Consider the following 17,723-nt stretch of genomic DNA (forward strand, 5'->3'; position numbering starts at 1 on the left):
CTCCTCAGAAGAGGAGGCCATGAGTTTATACCGCAGATCGGAGTTATTGGTTAGCGCCCCTACTCTGGGGAAACCCCTCAGTCAGGACACGCAGGTCGCTCCTGCCCCTGCTTGCCCCGCATCGGGGGTTCCTGGCGCTGCACCGACACAGCATAGTTCAAAATCCCATATTGTACCCCCGAGGGGCTCGGAGTCCAGTGTGTCGGAATCCGAGAAGGAGGAAGGGGAGCTTTCCGACAAACAGGCCCCCACTGAGAAGCCCACTTCTTTTAGGCTGTTTACTGCAGCAGAGTTTGAAATCTTGTTGGCCAAAGCGAAAAGAGCAATCAAAGATGTCTCTACAGAGACTGGACAACCACCGGTCACAGGCTTAGACCAGGAAGTCTTTCCGTCGACTTCAGTATCTGCGGCGACGGTTCCATTCCCAGCCCTGTTTAAAGAGGTCGTGTTCGCGGAATGGGGGGGTCCCAGTGCCGTCCAAACCCGCTCTGTATTTCCCAAAGAAACTATATGCCCTACCACCTGATATTATGTCCTTATTAGCAGTTCCCGTTGTAGATGCCCCAGTGGCCCAGTTGGTAACTGGTGCCTTGGTGAACAAGGAAGGAGAGGAATATTTAAGATCTCTGGAAGAGAAGAAAACAGACCATCTTCTTCGCAAGGGGCACGAGGCATCGGCGACGGTCATTCGAGCTGCCTCAACAAATTCCATTTTCGCTAGGGCGACCATATTGTGGACAAAGGAACTGGGTAAGCTGGTCCCTCCTGAGAACAAACAGCTTCAACAAGGTTTGAACAAAATTGCCAGAGCCTTAACCCTCATGGCAGACTCTAGTTTAGATTGTTTGCAACATGCTTCTAAAGCTATGGCGGCCGGGGCAGCCATGCGTAGAGGCCTGTGGTTGAAGCACTGGCGCGTAGACTCTAAATCTGTCAGCCTTGGCCGCCACCCCATTCAGGGGTGCAAAATTGTTTGGCGAATCCTTGGAGCCTGTGCTCGTAGAGACGCGAGATAAGAAAAAAAGCCATGCCTGTGGGCAGGGGGGACGTGAGGAGATCCTTTCATGGGACGAGCAATTTTCAATCCTCCTTTCGTCCCTACAGATTAAGAGGGGCTTGGAGAACTTGATGGAGGAGAGGTCTATCAATGGCTACTAGTCGGAGGGCTATAGGCCACCTCCAGCCTCAGAGGCAGGATGCCTCTGAGTACCAGTTGCAGGGGAGTAAGAGCAGGAGAGAGGGCATGCCCTCAACTCCTGCCTGTGGCTTCCCGCGGCATCTGGTGGGCCACTGTGTGAAACAGGATGCTGGACTAGATGGGCTTCCTTGGGCCTGATCCAGCAGGGCTGTACTTATGTTCTTAAGATGTATTGCATTTGTTTTTTAAATAACTGTACTCTGGGTAAGCACATTTTAATGCAGAGGTTATGAGATCCCTCCCCACACTTGTACAGAATGGGAACACTCTACACTCTACCCAGGGTGCATAAGGGAACAAATCCCTATGTTCCATAATGGCAAATCAGAGCTTCCCAAGATATGCAGCAATCTTTCTCCTCAACCATGCTTCATCCATCTCCCATAACAGCTGTCCCAATTTGCAAAGCACCCACAGTATATGTGCGCCCGCACGCACACACGCACTACTTTCTGGCAGAGAATAGCTTAGTGTTCCTAGCTAGCTTAAGGCAGCACTTTCTGCTGCTGCTACAGCAGCAGCACAGGGGTCAGGATACAGCTCCAGGGATAGGAGTGCAGGACAAGGGCATAGAAATCAGAAGCAAAGCCACTGTGGGTCAGATGCAGCCCTTCGGCGGCCTAGTGTACTACAGCAAGCTAGGAACAGTCAGGCAGCTTGAAGACCTCCTTGGTGGAATATTTCTAGATGTATTAACAGTTCATATAACATGAGAAAATCTGACATTTCAAGTTTAGTGATGCCAGTTTTCAGAACACAGTCATTTGGTTATAAATGTTTATAGCCTAACAGGTTTAGCTTATCACTAGAAAGATGCACCATTTAGCTAGCCTGCAAGTATACTTTTCATAATCACTATAAAAGTTTCCATGAATGAGGTATTTATGGGAATGCTTTTCTGTAAACACCTTCCTCCTAAAGAACTTAATATTCTCTACAAACATCAAAGAACAGATATTTTATGGGGAAAGAGATTACACACAGTATTTCAATTCTCAGTGCAATGTTCATAAGCATGGGAAGACTTGGAAAACAGATACCAACTCCAGACCATATTAACGCCTCTAACCAGTGATTGCCCTTCAAAGCACTCCTCAAAAGTAGTTAAAATTGCTCAATATATAAGTTAATCTTTGTCCACAAGATTAAATGGTCAAACACAGAAATATGGAAGCTTCCATCTGGACCTGGGCAGTCCTGCCCCGATGGCTATTCTGATCACTGTTTACTGCTTTCTAGGTCTTTAATTCACAAATGATTATCTCGCAGACCTTTTGCTGCCTCCAGTTAGGGTCTTGCTGATCCCTGCGCTGTACAATCAACAGCACCATCATCTGTAAACATCATCATCCTACACCTGCCTCCCCGCTCCCAACTTCGCGTCACTCTTTCAAGCACAATGTAGTTGTAGTGCTGTATTAATAGTAATTCTGTCATTTCAGTCTCTTCTTGGCAGTGTAATCTTGTGCCTCTTGGCTACAGGCACTTTCCCTTCGCTCTGGCAGCAAACCCACTGGATGTAACCCACTCTAACCATCCCTTGCTTGAACACCCTACTGGTTGTACACCCACATCAGAACAGCCGCTTCTCAGATACCACCAGGGTTCCCTCTAACAAGGATTCCCAGCCTTTGTTGACTACAGCTCCCAGAATCCCTAGCTGCAATGGCTTTTGCTTGGGGTCCAGGAGTTGTAGTTAACAACATCTGGGTATTCCTATTAGAGGGTACACTGGATACCACCATCTATTCCACAGTAATCACACGAAACTGCTTTCTGTAAACCTCTCTTCAGCACATCCGCAAATAATTCTATCCATTCCAAAGCTGCAACTCATAGGAACATAGGAAGCTGCCATATACTGAGTCAGACCATTGGTCTATCTAGTTCAGTACTGTCTGAGGACAGACTGGCAGCGGCTTCTCAAGGGTTGCAGGCAGGAATCTCTCTCAGCTCTATCTTGGAGATGCTGCCAGGGAAGGAACTTGGAACCTAGATGCTCTTCCCAGAGCGGCCCCATTATCCCCTCAGGGGAATATCTTAGAGTGCTCACACATCAAGTCTCCCATTCAAATGCAAACCAGGGCAGACCCTGCTTAGCTAAGGGGACAAGTCATGCTTGCTACCACAAGACCAGCTCCCCTCCCCTCCATCTCTCTCCACAGCTTGTTACAGGATATCTTCCTACTGAGAGGTCTGTATTTTCTCCCATACTCACGTTCTTGATATTTTCACCTGCCTTCAACAGAATGCTTGTTCAGTCATAACTCATTCTCATTTCCTACACCAGGTTGCTGGGATTCTCTTAAGTTCCCAAAGTCACATCCCTGCAGTTAACTAACTATATTTACCCACAGACTCACTGTAGTATTTATTCCTCTTCTTTCCCAGCTTCTCATGAGACTAAATGGCCTATCTCCCTTCTCCAGCCACTCAGCCTATGCCCTGTTCCTCAAGCAACTGCCTGCTCCTTCACTCTTACCCCCAAATCTTTAATCCAAAAATCTTTAATCCAATAATCACTCTACTCCTCCCTGTGAGCACCCTGCCCAACATCTGACTCTTATTTGCAATCAATATAGTTTGCTGAAAAATCTGCTTTTAAAACCCTCTAAAAGTAACTTTCCCAGAGTTCAGTGGGACTCCATAGTAAATGCACTGTAGACTACAGCCTTACACCCCAATCTTATATACATTTACACAACAGCAAGTCTGCAGCCCCGTGGGAGAGCACCTATTTTGCATGCATAAGGTCCCAGGTTCAATTCCTGGTATCTCCATCAGTGGCCTGTCCTAATGGGGGGGCGGGGGGCAGTGAAGGAAGCAGAACGAATCGCTCCTCTCTCTCCCGTGCTGTCTGCAGGCTGGCCATTTGTCACATAGAGCTGCACGGTTAACTGCACAGCTCTAACTGACAAATGGCCAGCCTGCCTGAGGTAGCAGGGGGTGAGAGGAGCGACTTGAGCTGCCTCCTTTGGCGCACACACACGCTCCTTAAGATGAGCCACTTCTGTCCTCCCCACTCCAAAACCCTAGAGAGCTGCTGCCAGTCAGTATAAACAATATTGACCTAGGCAGACCAGAGGTCTGACTCAGTGGCAGGTAGTTCCATCTGTTCAAGTCTCACTGAGTTCAAGATGACCTAGCCCCTTCCCCAGAGGGGGGTCTTTATTTTAAACACAGCCATTTCCCTAACCAAAAGAGCCTGCCAAGAAGCTATTAAAACAAACCAAGGGCCACCAACCTCTGTGAACTACAGTCCACTGCCTCCAACTTAGGAACATAGGAAGCCACCATATACTGAGTCAGACCCTCGGTCCATATAGCTCAGTATTGTCTTCACAGGCTGGCAGCTCCAAGGTTGCAGGCAGGGATCCCTCTCAGACCTATCTTGGAGATGCTGCCAGGGAGGGAACTTGGAACCTTCTTGCTCTTCCTAGAGTGGTTCCATCTTCTGAGGGGAATCTCTTACGGTGCTCACACTTACAGTCTCCCATTCAAATGCAACCAGGGCAGACCCTGCTTAGCTAAGGGGACAAGTCATGCTTGCTACCACAAGACCAGCTCTCTTCCCCATTCTCTCCCCACCCTCCAGAACCCCGGCTCCGCCCCCTTGGACGTTGTGGGCTTCTGAACGCCAGGAGAAGGGCGGGCAAGTTGGCTATTTCCGCTCTACTAAGTCTTCTCCAGGGTCCGACCACCGCACTCACCCAATCGCCTGTCCTGAGCGCCAGCCACCCGCCTTCCTCACCGCCGTCCAATCAGTATCGGCGGCAGAGGGGCGCTCATCCAATGAGCAGCCGGGATGGGTTGAATGGCGGCGACAGGGGGGGAAGGGGAAAGCGAGAGCCCAACCGTCGCTCCTCCTCCAAGCCGCCCCCCACCCTCGCTCAACTCACCGGTCGTATTAGCGTCCGCGTCTTCTTCTGCGCTCCGGGAGCGGCCGCAGGGGCGTCGACCCCCAGCGCGCGCGCGCGCGCCCGGCCGGACAAAACGAGGTGGGGGCGGGGATGTGGCGGGCAGAGCAAGACGCGAGGCGGCAGTGAAACAAGATGGCGGCAGAGACGCGACTAAGGCGGAGAGCAAGCCCCGCCCACTTTTCGCCCGCTCTACGTGCCCGAGCCCTTTCACTCCGCGGGCAGACGTCACTGCGCCGACGCGAGGCTGAGCGCTCTTCCCCCCCACCTTCGCGAGGCTGTATCGCGAGACTTCGGAGGAGCCCACCACGGCTCCCGTCCCGTCTCGGGAGGAGAGGCATGCTGGGAAACGTAGTTTCCCCTTGAGGCTGGCTAGTCTCCCCCACGGAATCTGCTTTTGAACTATAATTCCGGGGGTGGCGCGGATGCAATGGGAGGAGCCGGCAGTTCGGCCCTGCGGGGGGTCGGTTTTTAAGCGTGCAGTCTCATGCACAGAGTGCACCGATGGTGCATCGCATTCCCTTGAGCGTCGTGGGACTGACTTCTGAGTAAACCATTCGCCACTGATGGAGATCCCAGGAATTCTGCATGCAAAACGCTGAGAAGCAAATCCCCCAAAAGGGACTTTTTAGGGGAGCAGCTCTACTTAGGAGTAAGGAGGCTCCCTCATTGCCACGAACGAGGCTTGCATTCTTCACTAAAACATGCTAGGGATGGATCCAGCTTCAAGGAGGCAGCCCCACGCACGGCTTTACTTGCAAGTAAACATGCGAGCATAAGTACAGTGGTGGGTGGTGGTGGTTGTTGTTGTTTGGTTCCTTTAAAAAAAAGGAATTTTGAGTGGGGATTCGAACTCCAGTCGTCCTGATCCTAATCCAACACACTAACCGCTATGCTGTGCTAGCTGTGCAAACAACATGTAAGGTACAATAGGAGATAGTTCTGAAATTTATCCCAGAGATGGTGATGACGATGACAACGAATATTTATATACCACTTTTCAACAAAAGTTCCCCAAAGTGGTGTAAAGTGAAGTGTGCCATCAAGTTGATTTTGACTCCTGGCACCCACAGAGCCCAGCGGTGAACATCCATATAAATAAATGAAATGGCTCCCTGTCCCCAAAAGCCTCGCAACTTTAAAAAAAGGAACATAAGATAGACAGCAACAGCCACTGGAGGGATGCTGTGCTGGGGGTGGATAGGTCCAGTTGCTCTCCCCCTGCTAAATACAAGAGAATCACCACTTTAAAAAGGTGCCTCCTTGCTCAATTAGTAGGGGTTAGCAGAGAAAAAAGAATCCTATAAAGTAACATAATTTGCAGCACATCTGGCCTTCATCAAGTTCATATACAGAAAAGCAACCAAGCCGTTGGAAAAGATGGCTTCTTCCCTCTCTTAAGTGAACATCTTATCTGCAATCTTGGAGAAGCCACTGCCAGTCTGTGAAGACAATACTGAGCTAGATAGACCAAGGGTCTGACTCAGTATATGGCAGCTTCCTATGTTTCTACTTTATTTATTTATTTATTTATTTAATTTATATACCACCTATTATCAAAATCTGTAGGCAGTTTTCAGAATTAAAACATAATATAAAACATTTAAAATACATTAAAAAAATAGATAAAAACACATTAAAATTTAAAAATCTTCAGTCAGTTTAGCCAGTCGGAGAGATCTCCATTGCTTAGCAAGCCATTGTCTCACTATAGCTGGTTTGGAAGTGCTTTTCCCCACCCCATCCCCCCTTTAATCCGTGGCTGACATGTTGACTAAATTACTTGACAGGAGTACTGTTGAAATTAAGTCGTCCTTTAGAGTAACTCCCGAGTTGGGATGTCAGCCAGTGTCTTGGAATGGAACCAAACGAGAGAGTAACAACCACCTAACCAATCTGATCCAAATTTAACCGCTTGTCTCTCAGAATGTGGCCTTCATACAACCGGTGAAGCAAGCTGGGCCTCATTCAGCCACTTTGATTGATGCCTTTTCTTGCCTGTTTGCAGCATGACTCTCTTCCGGAAGGCAGACAGAACCAGCAGCCGCAGATGACTCCCAACGAGTAAACCAAGCCCCCAGTGGCAGAATGAGGGCATAGACGACAGCAGCCCTCCAGTGACAGCAGCGGTGGCAGACTCTCCCAGTGCCAACAATGGCAGAGGTGCAGTGCGGGCAAAACACCCTGGGAATGCAGAGAGTGCACTGGGGATGGACACAAACTGGCTCGAACCCCTGCCGGCTCAAAAGATTCGGCGGCGGGCGGGGGTGGCTTTAAGGGGGGTGGTGGTGGGTGCACTCCCCCCCCCCACGTTTCCCCCCGCCGGTGCGTGAGTCCTTAAGAGCCCATCGGGGCAGCAGGTACCTCCCTGCCACCCCATCCCATCGCTTACCGGATGGAAGTAGAACGGCGGCTGTGCGCATCGCTAACGTGTGCGCTCAAGTCACGCTCACGCGCACACGCATCAGGTGCATGCGGCGGGTGCGAGCCACGCACACAGTTGCCGTTCCTACTTCCAGCTGCCTCCAGTAAACAGCGGCAGGGGGGTACACTGCTGCCCCGAGGGGGTGCTTAAGGACTTGTGCCCCGGTGCGGGAAACCCAGTGGTGCGGGCGGTGTAAGTGCACCCACCCCACCCTGAAAGCCAACCCCACCCGCCGGCCATCGAACCAGGAGTGCTGCACACTGCCGGGGATGGGCAGCACAAAATCTGGTTGGCTAGAGGGCTGAGGGGGGGCCCTTCCGCCCAATTGTAGCTCCGCCCAGTGATGCCATTACAAATGCAGACGTGCAGAAGGCGCTCTCCGTGGCAGCCCCCACGGCCACGCCCAGCCCAGCAGCCAGAGAGGCCGAGAAGTCCCAGCTCCGCCCCCGCACACCCCTCCTCCACGACACCCCTGGCTCCGCCCCCTGCAAGACCTGAATGACAGTGCACGGCAGCTGAAGGACCCATCCTGCCTTTCTGTCAGTAGCACACCCAGCTAGGCACCATATGAGACGTCCTCCTCCTCAAAGCTTTCACTCCCCTCCCTGAAGCTGCCCTCTTTGCCCACAGTCCAGTGGCGACAGTTCCTCCTCCACCAGGTAGAACATTCTGTGACATCAGAGCAGCTCGGCTAACAGCTAGAGGTTCGTGGGGAGCAAGGGGCAACTCCTTTAAAGCTATTGTCGGTGGCCAACATGCTGCACAGTGGCGCATCAGTGTTAGGGGTTTCAATTTTTAAAAAAACTTTTAAGAAAACAGATGTAAAGACATTGAATGAAATATGGAATCAGCGTCAATAAAGTACGCATGACAGGTCAGCAGTTAGACAGTATAAGGTATGTAGAATACACATTACACCCCAAAAAGAGCAGTTCGGGCAGCTGCTGTGCAACTGGAAAGGCTGCCCCCGTCAGGATTGCCAACATGTCATTGCCAGAATGCGGGACACAAGTGTGTTGGGGGGGGGCTGGGAGGTGTATGCAGTGGTAATTGAGAGCCTGAGTATCGTTGACGTAGATGGAATTGAATTAGGCTGCCAATAGGTTTCCAGGCAAAATACAAGGTGCTGGTTATAACCTATAAAGCCCTAAATGGCTTGGGTCCCGGGTATTTCAGAGAACATCTTTTTCATTGTGAGCCCCACCGGCCATGGAGGTCATCTGGAGAGGTCCGTATCCAGTTGCCACCAGCTCGGCTGGCAGCCACACAGGGAAGGGCCTTCTTGGTTGCTGCCCTGAGACTGTGGAATGTGCTCCCTACTGAAATCCAATCCTCCCCAGCTCTGACCATTTAAAAAAAGCATTTGAAAACCCACCACTTCACCCCAGGTTTTTCAGCTTTTAAAAATTTGTTTAGGTTTTAATCTGTGTTTGATTTTGAATTGTTTACATTGTTTAAAGTTTTTGTGTATGTTTTTAATTTGTTCTTATGTTATTGTTAACTGCCCAGAGACAGCGGTTTGGGATGGTGTACAAATCAGATAAATAGATAGATAGATAGACAGACAGATAATATGCTATTGAATAAATGAGGGACAAATGCTGTCCCTCTAGGGACCAACATTCCATCCCTGAAAAGAGGGACGTCCTGCGTAGTGAGGGACGGTTGGCAACCCTAGCCCCTATGGTACAGCAGGATGGGTCAGCCGCAGAGTGATTTGAAAACTGCTTCTGGACAGTTGTGTCGCGCTATAATTGTATCCTGTGGAAGCAGGGCTGTGAAATTGCCCAGGAGCGGCTTTAAGTTATCCCGCAGCTACCGTGTTGCACTGCACCCTCGGCGGGGGGGACAGGGAATTATTTTTCCAGCTGCAGGGCAGCTCCAGTGGGTCGGCCATTATCGTTAAGGATGCCTAAGTATTGCTTTCCAACACCAAGAAAAGTCACCATCGATGCTTACGTAGCAAAATGAAAGAGAAAATGGTCCCCTGTCCTTCGGATGCCAATGAATGTTCTCACCTATTTTGCATTGCTTTGTATTTCCTCTTTCCCCGTAGCCAGCAAGGCAAGAATTATCCACACTAAACGCAGGTGATCAAGAGGAATCAGCCATTCTGAGCTTCACCCTGGTAAGCATTTCATCCAACAGAGGCTCCCTCGGGGGTCCTAACTGGACTGCACGGACGGGAAAAGGTGCTGACAACTGTTCAGCAATGTGCAAACCAACCCCCCCACACACACCCTCCACTGTGCATCCAACTTCTGGTGGGCTGCTGAACTTGCTCCCCAGTGTCCTTCCCAGCCAAGCCAGTACTTCCTTTCAAGCCAGCTGGTGGGCCCATAAACCTCGCAAGATGCTTCTGTCCACTCTCTGTTCTTTTTTTAATCTCTCCCTGATCAAGCAATGCTCTGTTCCGTAGCCAAGAGAGCCTCCTCATCAGCAACCAAGCGCATCATGTGCTCAGGGTGTCCAGCTTGCCGTACAAAAAACCAGCCCCTTTTGCAGACCAAGGCCTCGTGGTGCCAGCTGGTCTGAGTTGCAGCTTGCAGAAAGTGGCGTTTTCTGGCATTCCAGCAGACAGCTCAGCTGCAGACCTATATCTGGCCAGCCCTGCTGTGGGTGATGATTCTGCTTTCCTCAGCCGCCCCCTGGGGTGTCTTTGCTGAAACAAGGGAGTTGAAAGTGAGTGTTTCAGAAGTGCAGAGTCGGTTGCTGAAAAGTCACACTATATCTGGGCAAGTTTCTCTTCCACTTGTTTTGTCTCCTGTTCCCTGAAGTCACTGTTTGGCTACAATAACCAAATGTAATGGAGATGCAGTTCACCAGCCAATAAAAAATTAGGACAAATCCTGGAATGGCTCATCCTAACGAGCCGGGGGGCAAAGGAGGCACAGCTGCCTCTGCTTCCCAGAGCTCCATTTGCTCCTCTCTCTCCAACCCCATGCACTGCTTGCAGGCTGGCCACTCATCAGGTAGAGCTGAGTTAACCACACAGCTCTACCTGACAAATGGCCAGCCTGCAGGCAGCACAACTCTCATTAACAGGGAGGGAGGAGAGGCAGCTGTGCCTAGGCTTGCCATGTCCCCCGGATTTTAGGGTAGCCCCCGGATTTTGGCTCCTCCAGCCGGCTGCTAAATTCCACCCAGAGTGACACGGATTTCAAATGCGCTGCCCGGATTGCCCGGATTTTACTCTGGATCCGATCACATGGGAGGGCAGAGAAGAAGGGGGAAGTATACAAATCTGTCAAATAAATAAATGCAAATTAGTTGCCATGTAATTTGCATAAAATGCAAATTAGGCCACCCAGACTTTGGAAGCTTTAATATGGCTGTGCCTTAGCTATGCCTGCTTTGGCTCTCGGACAAAGCGGGAGGGAGTGGAAGCACCCGAGCTGCTGCTGGGAGGCAGAGGCAGCTGTGCTGCCTTTGGAGCCCCCCCGGCTCATGAGGACGAACACTTATCCAGTGTTCCCAGGATAATAAAGATTTCTGTTCCAGTTGTGATTTTGCTCCTGTAAGCTTTAAAAGTAATTGTCAACGCCACTCTTCAAAGAGAGATGTCCGTCATTATGGAACCATTTTCAGGACAGCGGGGTGGGGGCAGGACTGCTTTTTATGAGCACACAATCACACAACAGAAGGGTGTACAGCTGCCAAACTTGGGTAGAACGCTCGTTCTACCCAACTAATGATCATCTGAACTAGCCTAGTGTGTGCATGTGTGCCTGTGTATACACCCATCAGTTGTTTGTTATAAGCTTGTATTATTGTATTGTAGATCTGTTGTGACTGGAAAGGTGATCTTTGCAGTAGAATTGCGATGGAATTGGAGTTTGGCATATGAATACATGAAGCTGACTGGCAGCTCTCCCCAGGCTCTAGGGTCAAATTATTAGTTGAAGACGCATGCCGTTTGCACCTCATTCGTGCATGCCCATAAATCTGACAATTCTGCCAGCCATTTGTTCCTGCAAAAGATGCACATGTTGAGATATACTGATCTGCATTGCCTAATTTAACTTGCACACTTAATTCTTAGTGCTGGAGTTTCTTGGAGTTGGACAGGAACATCCACAATTATTGTTTCGGTCTGTGAAGTGGGGATGGAGGGCGGAAATCGGCAAAGGACGCAGCACCTCTTCTTACCACCAGGTGGAGATAGAGAGCAACCATTCATCCTCGTGTAGGATATGAAGCTGAATAAGAACCAGAATAAGCAGCAAAATAAGGCTGTGCCTGAAATGTGGTTCAAAGCACGGTTCGAGCATGTTTTGGGAGTGGCACGGGGGTGAGCTTTAAGAAAGAGAAGGCTGCTTTCTTCTGGGGCGGCGCTTGGTCCAAGTAACCCCGAGCAGCGCCAGCACACACATGGCATCCACACATGCAAGATTTGTTTCTGTAAATTTGTTCTGTGCATGCGCGGGCACCATGTGTGTGTTGGCGACACTCGGGGGGGGGGGTACTTGGATGGAGTGCCACCCCAGCAAGAAGCTGCATGGGGCAGTGGAGAGGAGATAGGGACCTGCTCTCCTCTTTCTTATACTTCTGCTGCACCGCTCCCAAGACGTGTTCAAACCACACTTTGAACCACAGTTCAGACACATCCGTAAAAGTAAGGCTTTGAGATGTTACAAAGTTGATCCCATTTTTAAAAGCCACTTTCAGAGGTAGGACAATTGCAGGGGAGAACAACTGGCCCCATCCATCCCCAGCACAGCATCCTTCCAGTGGCTGCTGCTGGTGTCTGTCTACTGTTTCTTTTTACATCGTGAGCCCTTTGGGGGCAGGGAGCCATCTTTATTTATTTTTATTTCTCTATGTAAACCACTTTGGGAACGTTTATTGATAAGTGGTGTATAAATATTTGTTGTCATCGTCGAAACCTATTTCCCCAATACACAGAAATTACCAGTGTGTAATCAACCACACTCTGGGAAACACCTACAGCAGTGATATAGGAAGGTGCTGAAAGGCATCATCTCATACTGCACGGGAGATGGCCATGGTCAACCCCTCCTGTATTTCTACCAAAGACAACCACAGGGCTCTGTGGTCGCCAGGAGTCGACACCGACTCACCGGCACACCTTACCTTTACCTTTAATCATGCAGAACTGCTGTTGGCAAAAAAGCTTGTTAGATTAAAATATTCTTACTCAACATCTAAATACCTTCCAGGTCTTCCGTAACCTGGATACACATCACCTGAAGATTTTCTAGGACCAGGAAAAGTACTCTATGCACTTTCATGTGTTTGGAGCTGTAGATATCATGATTCCTCTGTGCTATTTGCCCCACAACCCTTCTTACCTGCTTGGGCAGAGCTGGCCTGGGACTGGAATCCAAACAGCATCTACTGGCAGGTTCCAGGAAGTCCCAGATGCCTCCAGAATGTCATGGGGTCACTGTCACAATTGACTCCCCAACATGCTAGAGGCCACCGTGCATGCAAGCCAGCTGTTCCAGACTCCATTTTGGAACTTTGAATGACTGTTCTAGAAATCAGATTCTGGAAGCCACCAACCTAGAGGTTTCGGTGGAATCGGAGAGGACAAAAATCTATTTCCTCTAAAACAGATTTCCCCAAAACTGTGGCTGGGGGTGATGGGATTTGTAGCTCTACCTGTTGAATGGCCAGCCTGCAGGCAGCATGGCACTAATTAACGCTGGGACAGGAGAGAGAGGAGCAAGTGGAGCTCTGGGAAGGGCGCTTTTTTTCCAGATTTAACCTTACCGCAGTGTTACTACAGATCTGCAAAGTGTGCTCCCATATATCCTGTGTTTCGACATCACAGTCCCTGCGCTGTCAGCAAGGTGTCATTCACATTTCCGATGCCTTCTTTCGGGTTTTATTGCTCTATCCTACAATGTTGTTTTGTTTTTTTTAAAAAAAAATCTGTTTCTGTTTTTAGAGAGTTTGGGGCAAACTAGAAAAGACTGCTCCCTCTGCTGGTGGATGTGCGCAACACCCTTTAATTACATGGCCAGTTCGATCCTGCCCAGCCAAAGCATTTTACACAGCGGTTGTAGCTGTGATCTGGATAGCGCAGGAGAGGCAGCTCTGCCTCCTTTTCTCATAAGGGCAAGTTGCTTCTGCAAATTCCCAATCTTTGGTTCCCAACTATTGCTGGACTACAACTCCCATCATCTCCAGCCACAGTATTGGGACTCCACTGGGTTAGAACATAGGGTTGAATGATATTAATATGATTAAAGTGACTCCTGGAGATTGCTCCCCTCATTTCCTCCCTTCAGTAATTTTCACAAGACCAAGCCATTAACATCGCCAGCATGGCCTTCAATTGTCACCTGCAAATTGGTGCTGATTCCTGGAAACTCCAGGCAGTCCTGGACGGTTGTCAGCCCTAGGCTGCATTGATTTCTTTTTCACAGGGTTCGGCCTTTGCAGGGAAAAGTGATATTTCAGGGCGTGTGGTGATTGCTCTGAAAGAGCAGCGCTCCTCCAGGGGGAAAAAAACCCACAAATATCTGTCGGCTGCAAAATTACAACCCCTTCCCTTCTCTTGGCAAAGTTCTTGGGTTGCACGTGGGCGTAGCCAGCAGCCCCACGAGGAGGAGGAGGAAATGCTGGCGGCTTCCTTTGAAAAGGCCGTTGCAACCGGGATGGTTCCGAGAGGTAGCTGGCACGCCCCTCAAACTATTGCCTGCTTCCCCATCCACTGGACTGGAACTTGCACAGTGTTGGATAACAACATAGTCAATTATGGTCCAATATCTTGGAACTATTTATTGTTAAAAGCCTGCATTGTGTAACGAAGCCTCATTCACCCACTCCTCTGCCCAAAAACAAGCAGCAGAAGCCAGGTAAGTGGGAGACGCCTCCAGTTTCTCAGGAGCCCTTTTGCGTCCTTCCTGGCCAGGGCTGGGGGCTGGGTGAGACCATGTGTGTAGGGGAGATGATCTGCAGGGTCCTCTCCCCTACAGATTTCAGACGGACTCCAGCCTTTCCTGCCACATGGTCCTGGACAGGAAGAGAAACACAGTCTGGAAAGCAGATTGGAGGGTCAAGGACCACATTTTCTAAGACGAATTGGGTCCATTTTCTGAATAAGTTTGGAAATGTCAAGCAAACGTCACCAATAAGGTCAATGTTAGGCCCTGCTGCTATCAAATCACACATTTCTCCTGATCCACTACAGGATCGCAGAAGTGGAGGAATACAATACATGTTGAGTTGCAGTCTCGCATTCTTTCTAGTGTCTAGTACCACTCATTGGACTGGATAATCAGAATTGATGCTACCTGACATAGGCCAGTTAGGGCCCTTTGCCAGGGAGGGAGTCAGACCTTGGACAGCTCCAAGGGAAGCACCACAGCAAAAGGGGTCAGGCTTGCAGAGAGCATCTAGAAAGAGAGCTGGCTGCACCAGCACAAGAGGGACGTTGCTCCAGCAGATGATTGGCACTGACTGCTGGTTTTCATAGCTGCCGCCCAAGTAGGATGGATGGCTCTTCCCTTGCCCTGGGGAAGGCTCTGGTGCTTAAAGAGGCCTTGTGTGGATTTTTAAGCACTGGCTTTGGTGGTGCTGGGGGACCTCGGCTTGGGCTGGCAGGCCTTCAAGGGGCTTCTCCAAGTCTGATGATGAAGTCAGGGCTGTGATTTTGGGGCATTATGTGGGAGCTGACTCTGGTTCTTTCCTGCTATAGAAAGCACTCGTTCTACTGTTATCTTGGCTGAAGTGCCTGGTTTTGTTTCCGGTTTTTATTCTATAGGGCTGTTCTCATGACCCTAAATAGGATCAGAGGAGTGCTCAGCCAGAGTAGGGGAGCCATGTGCACTCCCACTCAGCAACCATGTGAATGCAAAGATCAAGGTAGGAAGAGGGGAGAGTGATCATGGAGGATCTGGGTAGGATGGGCACAGCCAACCCACATTCTGTCCTCAGCATTTCATTGACAGGGGACAGAAATCCCTCCTACCCAGCTCCAGCTCCCACATGATCCCCTCCTCCTACCTTGAACTTTGCAAACGACGACTGATCAGGAGTGTGTGAGGCTCTCCTACCCTACTCCTCCGATCCTGTTTAGGGTTGCAAAAACAGCCCCTGTTGTTTTCATTCTCTTGGGGGTTTTAGCTGCCTCCTGGCCTTCACAAAACAACAGGTTATAACCCCCAAATGATAATGTTCTTGTAGCAAAACGGTATAAACCCAGTACCAAAAAAGGACTCGGCAAACAAACATGAGTCCACTCTCTGAAAGGGAAATCCCATGTGGATATTGCCGGGAAATAATATCCTGCCCATGCAGCCTTCCAGCAGAGCCCCACGGCACAGGAAGTTCTGGAAAGAGCAAGCATTAACGTTTTCTCCTTCTGGCCCACACAGGAAGGGCAAGCAGGACAGACTAGTCTGGCCGGAATTCAGGGATTTGCAGCTGGGCCGGCTGCAGGGAATTAGCTAATTGATCCCTGGTCACATTGCAGAAAAGGTGGTCTGTGCAGAGTTGAGCCGATGGGCAAGTCCAGCCGAGATTTTATACAGCTCCAGGAAAATGACTCTTTCCTTTAGGGCAGGCCTGCTCAAGTTAGCCCCCCCCCGCTGTTTTTCAACTTCAACTCCCATAATCCCCAGCCACAGTGGCCAATAGCCGGGGATTACGGGAGGTGTAGGCCAACATCTGCAGGAGGGCCGAAGTTGAGCAGTGCTGCTTTACGGCAAACCAGTTATCAGTCACGTCTTTTGTACAGGTACCATATCCTTCTAAACCTGTATCTGAAAGTGGGAAGATGTCCAAGGTTTAAGACTCAGGTCCTGACAGTTGGGGACAGTGTTCCTAGTAAGAGGGATTCCCAGATGTTGTTGACTACAACTCCCATAATCCCCAGCCAAAGGCCATTGCCACTGGGAATGCTGGGAGTTGTAGTCAACAACATCTGGGAATCCCTCTTACTGGGAACACTGGTTGGGGGACCCTGTACCTCCTGTGACCTGATCCCCTGCAGGCATCGGGCCTCTAGGGAATCCTCAAAGACCCCCTCCCCACCCTTTTGCAGAGTCACTTCCTGGAAGGCAAAGAAATCAAGTGCCATGATCAGCCAAAGAGCCGACACCCATACTCCACAGGGTAAGTGGATGTCCCTGCTTCTCTGGCCAGCTTTGGCCAGAAGAGCGCCTTCTTCGGTATGATCCCCATTGCTCGTTGAGGTCATCTGGAGAGGTCCTTCTCCAGTTAGCACCGGTACGTCTGGTGGCGACTCGGAACCGGGCCTTCTCTGTAGCTGCTCCTGGCCTCCAGAATGCACTCCCGGCAGCTCTCCGCAGTTCCGGCTCGCTGTTGGCCTTTAAGAGAGCCCTAAAGACTGACTTTTTTGGCCTGGCCTTCCAGGGCTTGTAAAGTGTTGTTGTTTAAGTATTTTAATTGGTTTTAAATGGTTTCCATGGTTTCTGAATGGTTTTTATATTGTTTTGAGCACTCTGTGTTTTTATGTCCTTTTAAAAGTTGTACACTGCCCAGAGCCTCTGGATGGGGCAGTTTATAAATGTAACAAACAGCCCCGCCCCCACCTGTAGACTGATTAGGTTCCCCTGGGTCCTAGCTTCTCCCCTTTCCTGGTAGTTAGGGTTGCCAACACGGACTGAAACTATTCCTGGAGATGTTTTTCCACGATATCAAGCCATTCAAATTTCCCACACTGCTTTCAAGGGTCACCTGGAGACAGATGTGAATCCCTGGAGACTCTCAGCCAATGCTAAGGCCCAGCAACCCTCCTGCCAGCTGCCAGCTATGAAGCAATTGGCTTAATGGCTTCCCCGTCCCTTTAAGGAAGAGCAGTGGCATAGTTGCAAATCCAGACTTGCCATTCACCATACCAGCCCACACAGCCACGCCCACCCCACCAGCCACGCCCATAGCCACGCCCCCAATGCAAAAAAACCCAAAACCCACCACCAAGCAAATGGCCGCTTTATATTTGTACTTTAAAATGCAAATATTTGCATTTGTGATATTTTAAATGCACTTCTTTCCATAGTCCTTCTGCTGTTTGTTTGTTTGCTGTTGGTTGATTATTGTGGTTTTGGTTTTTTAAAAACCTTCTTGTTTTTGGTGAATGGTAGTAGTATTAAAAAGAGAGATCTTCAGCCTAAGTTCTTTGGTTAAGTCTATGATAAATAGGGCTAAACTTCCAAATCTGATAAAGAATCATCTCAATTAAATGTTG

The 17,723-nt window shown here is 49.8% G+C and overlaps 1 protein-coding gene across 3 annotated transcripts in view; it reads left to right on the forward strand.

Annotated features, from left to right (window-relative positions):
* The first annotated feature begins 5,011 nt into the window (after positions 1-5,011).
* The window catches only part of RIMS3 (regulating synaptic membrane exocytosis 3), a 99,332-nt gene continuing 86,620 nt past the window's right edge, over positions 5,012-17,723 (forward strand). Inside the window, exons 1-3 of one of the 3 annotated variants that reach the window (XM_053267151.1) lie at positions 5,012-5,876; positions 7,124-7,278; positions 9,597-9,668. In XM_053267151.1, coding sequence (XP_053123126.1) covers positions 7,270-7,278; positions 9,597-9,668 — 81 coding nt within the window. In that variant the 5' untranslated portion in view covers positions 5,012-5,876; positions 7,124-7,269. The remainder of the gene's footprint in view (positions 5,877-7,123; positions 7,279-9,596; positions 9,669-17,723) is intronic. The other 2 variants (XM_053267154.1, XM_053267152.1) reach the window with 2 other exon arrangements.

This window comes from Hemicordylus capensis, chromosome 7 (assembly GCF_027244095.1).
Source record: "Hemicordylus capensis ecotype Gifberg chromosome 7, rHemCap1.1.pri, whole genome shotgun sequence".
In the NCBI taxonomy this organism is placed as follows: domain Eukaryota; kingdom Metazoa; phylum Chordata; class Lepidosauria; order Squamata; family Cordylidae; genus Hemicordylus; species Hemicordylus capensis.